Here is a 6,456-nt window from a genome sequence, read left to right on the forward strand (position 1 = left end):
TATGGCTTTCCGATATAATGGTGCAATGTCATGTAGTCATCGTGACAATTTTTATTTTTACTTATATAAAATTTTATTTAGTTTTTGTTGTCGATTTGTTCCTCTATTTGATACATAGTTTGTTTTTCTTCTTTTGTTCTTCACAATCTAACTTTTTACCTTGTGTTTAACAAAGCGGGTTTGATCCTTCAGAGTTTAATCCGCTCTTGTGGTATTACTTTGTTGGTCTGTATAATTTAGGTTTGTGGATATTGTGTATATCTTGGTTTCGTCTTGGGTCATGGACTTCATCATAAGGTTTCCGCTTTCATTCTTGTCAACCGCTGTTCGTTTTTTGTCTTGATAAGAGTTGTGTTTGTTAGATCGAAACTTTAACGAAAAGCTTACTGTTTATTTTAACAAAAAAAATCACATTTTAATACTAAAAAGTCAATTCTGGTATTATTTCATTTACCCTTTATTTTTTCTTTATCATTAAAATTCAAAATTTTCAAGTTTTTTTCATTAGTTTTCCTTAGATTTAATAGATTTTTTTCTTTCAAAATTAAAAAAAAATAAAAAATCAATAAATAGTGTCGATGAACAGTACTCCGATTAACAATAACATATTCTGTTACTGTAATTTTTTGCATCTAAATCTTTCTGCATCGAGAATCTGCATGGCTTTGGCATCCTGCATCGGCAATCTACATCTAATTTCGGCATCTGCATATGCCTAAATCTGTAATACATCTATCTGTTTGCCTAACAACACCTACACTGCTTCTCAATTTTTTTTTGTTGGCAAACTCATGTTTTTTACCACCTGAGTTTGATGGGGAGTGTTGAAATTTATTAGTTTATTTAGGAAGTCAATTTTATATTTGATTCGATTTTGTATTATGGTACTTTTAATGTTTTATATTTTAGGTTTCTAATATAGCTTGTATTTTAGTATGAGATACAAGTCAGACAAAATATAATCATTTGGTATGTAATCGCCATGACAATTCTTTTCAATAAAAAAAAATTATTTTCAGTTCTTGTAGTTGGTTTGTTTCATGATTTGTTTGTTATTCGCGCTATGGTTTTTACCAATTTCAATACCACATGATGTAACATATGATTTATTCGATAAGAATAGGGAGATCACAGTTTGGCAAACCACCAAAGATCCGCTAGCATTTTTCTTTCGGTAAATATTCAATAGAATACCATGTATAACATTGCACATACTTGCCATATTATGCGATGCTATACGTGATATGAAATGTGATAAGATTAACATTATTCTTCTTGCTATACATACCCGGATACTCTTCCCTAATTGATATCCTTCGCCAATATCCAATATTATTCACCATGATACCTTTTTCATCCTCCTTTTCACAAAACAAAATCCTTCTATACTTTTTGAGTACCCTTTTCAAAATATCGTTACTATTGGAAGGGAATAGCATAACATATATGACTCGGAAAATTCCTCTTTAATTTGTTCCCAAATTTTAAAATTATGGTACACAGTGAGATAAGACAAGACAAACATACCCCTCGAGTAAGGCACCACCATAAGGAAACCTCAGCCCACAGGAAATATAATTTTAGGCGGGCAATTCAGCAATTGTCCTAATGCAGTGTTTTCTTTCTATGGAAAAAACCTTTCATGCAACGAATCTATCTTTCACGTTATTTTCTTATAAATAAAGTGCATTTAAGTGAGTACAAATAATGAGAGTATTTACTCTTGATGAGAAAGACTTTTTCCGCTTTTAAGTCATGCACATATTATTAATTAGATAGTTTCGTAAATAGTAAAATGAGAATTGAACCGGTTAGTCTGGGCTAAAGTAACGTACCACTTGAGTTTATAAACCGTTGACTGTAAATCAGAATGCTTCAAATTAATATCGTATTTGTTAGTAAAGCAAATATAATTGGAGAAATAAAACGCCGATGTGGAAGCAGTTGAAATGTTTGATTGATTTGAAATTCTGATTCGTACTTATGAGTATCTGTTAGCCGTTAATAAACGTAGTTCCATCCCACGTCATAAAATTTCATAAAAGGAAATATGATTTGAATTATGAATAGAAAAAGAAAATCCCACAAAGGGAAGGAAATAGGAATGTGACGTAAAAGTAGAGCTACCTACCAAAATGGAGCCATATCTGTAACCACTAACCACTCGTCTTTTTCACCAACTCGGTCAAATCCTTCCCTCCCCACCTCATAAATCAAACCCTCCGACTCTCTCTCTCTCTCTCTCTCCTATGAGTAATCTGTCTGTCTTCTTACATATAAATCTCTTTGCTTCCCTGCTATTTCCACAACCAAAACTCTCTCTGCCTCTCTCTTGCTTCTTATCTCTTTCACCTCTTCAAACAACACACCACAAACTCTCTCTCTCTCTCTCTCTCTCTCTCTATATATATATATATCTATATATCTATACACACACAGAGTTACTGTTGTATAATATCTGATCCAGAAGAAGAAACAGATGGGGAGAGCACCTTGTTGTGAGAAAGCTCATACCAACAAAGGGGCATGGACGAAGGAGGAGGACCAGCGCCTCATCGACCACATCCGCCAGCACGGCGAGGGCTGCTGGCGCTCCCTCCCTAAAGCCGCCGGTACGTATATTCATCCATCAAGCAATTCAGTTTCAATTCAATATTCCTCCATATATGATCTATATCGTTTAAAAAATTCGATTTTTGTTCATGTTAATTTTATAGGGTTGCTCAGGTGCGGCAAGAGTTGCAGGTTGAGATGGATAAACTACCTCCGCCCTGACCTCAAGCGCGGCAATTTCACACAAGAAGAAGATGAACTCATCATCAAGCTTCATAGCTTGCTTGGAAACAAGTAAGTAACCAAATCACCCACTTTTCTTCAAGCGGTGGATTGCCTACGTACGATTGATTTGTAATTTGATTGTATGTGTGTAGATGGTCATTGATTGCGGGCCGATTGCCGGGAAGAACCGACAACGAGATCAAAAACTACTGGAACACACACATCAAGCGAAAGCTCATCAGCCGCGGCCTCGACCCTCAAACCCACCGCCCGCTTAACCAAACCACAACCGCCGCTGCTGCCGCCACGCCCGCCTCTCGCTTGGACCTGAGAAATCGTTCTTCGCCGTCGTCCGCGGTATTTGATCACAAAACCATCAAAAACAACAAATTTGAATTGTTGAAGCACCCCAAGATGGAGCATGAGTACTACAATTACAATATAGAATCGGAGGCCAATTGCAGCACCACTACCGGCAGCGGCACCACAACCGATGAAGACCAAAAACAACAGAACAAGTACAAGTGTTCTGATCTCAACTTGGATCTTTCAATTGGGCTAGAGCCGTTTCAGTCCGAGCCAACTCGGGCATCGTCTGGGAACTCGGCCGAATCAAGACTGCAGCGGATCATAGCTCCTTCTAATAGTAATAATAATCATCAGTTTTTTGGGAAAGTGCAGTCGACTCAGGCGGTGGCGGTGGCTCAGGCGGTGTGTGTGTGCTGCCAGGTTGGATTTCAAAGCAGTGAGGCATGCAGCAATTGTCAGTGCACCAGTTACAATGGCTTCTACAGATTTCACAGACCTGCTTTGAATCCATAGCACCATTTTATTATAATTATTTTCTTTTTTCTCTTCTTAAATACACATAAGTTAATACCTTCACTTTCGAATTTATTACTTTCTGGATCTTGTATTGTACGGACGTAGAATTTGAAAGAACAATAATCATTTGGAAATCGACATTTACATATTTGGTTGCATTTGTGGGCATTTAATGTGAATTTTTCTACTCTAGTGGTTTAGGATGACTTATATGGAATTGTTACCGTAATATTTCAATCAAATAATATCATGTGTAAATTGATTTTTGTGACATGACAACACGTTTCATGAATTGCGCTAGTAGTGGAAATGTGCATATTTGAAATTTCATTTAGTTTCGCTTTCAAGTAGTGAGGCTTACTTCTGAAAAATGTAATAAATATATTTTACAAGCTTTAAATTTGAGATGATCTTTAAAATGAGCCGTGATATTTCAATTTTCTCGCATTGCATCTTGAATGTTTGGAAGTGTATTAAGTTACATCTTTTATCTCCTTGAATGTCTAATCCTCCCTAAATTGCCGAGTTTTTTTTTGTCAACAGGATACAAATGTGGCTTACACGTCACATCTTGTGAAAATTTTGAGAGGTCATGCTACGACTGACTTAAGTTTTGGTCATTCAATAAATGTTATTTGCATATGCAAAAGCTTATCCTACCACATTTACATTGCATGTGTGTACGCACACTGTGAGTGGATATGTTCGGTTAAAGTCTCTCTAGTGAGCTGTCGTTGTGTTTGGCAACCGGCATTATTCGGGTTCTTAAATTCCATACATCAAATCATATATACCGGTTTGACCAATAAATGAAAAATCTTATATGGGGTGGATAGCTAAGGCTCGTGTTTGGTACATAGAATTAGATTAGGATGGATAACCTACTAAATAAAAGGTAGGTTAAAAAGAGAATGATAAAATTAGGATAGTAGATTCACACACTTATTTTTGTACCTCTCACACACTTTTGTTAAATTTTGAAATTGATATTCTTCAATTCATTCGATCTGACAGCTGACAGCTGACAATTGAGAGGAGTGTGTGAGAAGTAAAAATGAGTATGTGAATAACACTACCCTAAAATTATGATCACCTAGAGGATAGAAAATGGATTACTCGTGAAGAAAATTTATCCATTTCTATCCTCCTTAATATGGTAGGGTCGGAAGGGTTTAATTTTCTACATAGCTGATCCTCCTCTAATCCTCTCTAAATAAAAAATCATTCACTTCCACGTTTAATATACTTTGAAATGTGTGAGTTTGTCATTTCAATCCAATCATGTATACCAAACCAGCCTGAAGTGACTATTTTTGTGGACTATACTCTATAGTATGGGTACTTATATTCACTTATATTAAATCAAGATACAATTATGAAATAGGCAAACCCTATTTATTAAGCCAAAGGTTTAAGTAAACACTGATAAGCTTTGAGGTTCACTACTATCATCAATCATATTGTTTCAATTTAATCACTTATTGTTAGGTGTTAAATTTTTGTTACAAAAGATCTCGATAATATCAAGGGTGAAAACACCAATATATCAATTATATATATATATATATATATATATATATATATATAGGGAGCTTAAGAGGAGGGATCCCCATTTTTTCAAAAAAAATGGGGACACGCTCCCCACCGTTATATTGACTTTAATGAAATTGTGTGGTTGAGATTAAAACACAGGCCATAGAATCTCAACCACAGGATTTCATTTAATTTAAATCCAACGGTGGAGAGCGTGTCCCCATTTTTTTGAAAAAATGGGGATCCCTCCCCTTAAGCAATTCCTATATATATATATGTGTGTATCACTTAGTCGAATTCCCGACGTAAGATTTTATTCTTCTGCACATACTGCATCAAAAGATGTGAAATTGATATGACAGAGGAAAAAAAAATGTGGTGTGATAGTAGATACTTTCATTTAGGATATAGGAAGATGTGACATTAAATTAAGATTGGATAATACGATTACAAAAATGAATTAGCGCTTCATAACATAGTATTATGAAAAAAATTGAAGTTCTACATTAAAATTAATTAACAATAACTCCTAAATAATATATTTTTGTATATGTTTATATCGAGTTTAATAATAGGTCAAATCGGATAAGTGATCTATGTCGTCATAAGGTATTCGGAAGATAGCTCATATGCTAAAAAAACTCGGATTTAAACCCTTGTGGTGTACCCCGTTAACAAATTTAGTCCAAAAGTGATTTTTCAGTTAATTATTTGTTAATACATGGGTAAAATTGTATTTTGACATGTGCACTCTTCCTCGTCTCTTTGCTCTCTCTGTAATTTGAATTTTCACAAAACCAATTCTGAGAAAGCTGTCATTGAGATCGGCACCTCTCGTTGCTTTCTACGAACAGCAAGAATTGAAAGGTTTGAAAGACTGGCCTCTCGCAGGACATGCTCAATGTTCCAGTCCTCTATATCATTGGAGCTTTTTCATGGCAGACTTTAATGTGTGGTCTGCTTGGAATTCCTCCATCAACTGGAGTCATCCCACAGTCTCCAATGCATACAAAGAGTTTAGCTAATCTTAAACACCAGGTAATCACACAAAACCTTTTCTTTATCTAACTGTATGGAAATATGCAAGATGGCTATCGACAAATGCAGACACCCTTGGTTTACCAGGAGGCCTCATCTCGAGTATGACAAGAATATATATTTTGATATATTAAACATGTGGCTTTGATTTGCAATGGCAAGAAGGCCGTAGTTTAGAACATTTGATGATATTCATTACCAGGTGATCATTGTGCCTTAATTGAAACACTTTTGTATTGCAGGGACTGAATGAATTAAAAGAATCAACCATCCAGGCAGCTT

At 35.4% G+C, this 6,456-nt stretch overlaps 1 protein-coding gene across 1 annotated transcript; it reads left to right on the forward strand.

Annotated features, from left to right (window-relative positions):
• Positions 1 to 2,240: 2,240 nt before the first annotated feature.
• LOC114821752 (transcription repressor MYB6) lies at positions 2,241 to 3,761 on the forward strand. The gene is made up of 3 exons (XM_029095027.2): positions 2,241 to 2,612; positions 2,718 to 2,847; positions 2,931 to 3,761. Exons 1-3 carry the CDS (start codon positions 2,480 to 2,482, stop codon positions 3,598 to 3,600), a joined length of 933 nt encoding a protein of 310 aa, XP_028950860.1. The 5' UTR covers positions 2,241 to 2,479; the 3' UTR covers positions 3,601 to 3,761.
• Positions 3,762 to 6,456: the final 2,695 nt, after the last annotated feature.

This window comes from Malus domestica, chromosome 15 (assembly GCF_042453785.1).
Source record: "Malus domestica chromosome 15, GDT2T_hap1".
Lineage (NCBI taxonomy): Eukaryota > Viridiplantae > Streptophyta > Magnoliopsida > Rosales > Rosaceae > Malus > Malus domestica.

Bases quoted from the DNA above. Each gene is read 5' to 3' on its own strand.
- LOC114821752 (XM_029095027.2), top strand. From the start codon at position 2,480: ATGGGGAGAGCACCTTGTTGTGAGAAAGCTCATACCAACAAAGGGGCA. The intron at 2,613-2,717 runs GTACGTATATTC...TTAATTTTATAG, and splicing joins CTCCCTCCCTAAAGCCGCCG to GGTTGCTCAGGTGCGGCAAG. The intron at 2,848-2,930 runs GTAAGTAACCAA...GTATGTGTGTAG, and splicing joins CATAGCTTGCTTGGAAACAA to ATGGTCATTGATTGCGGGCC.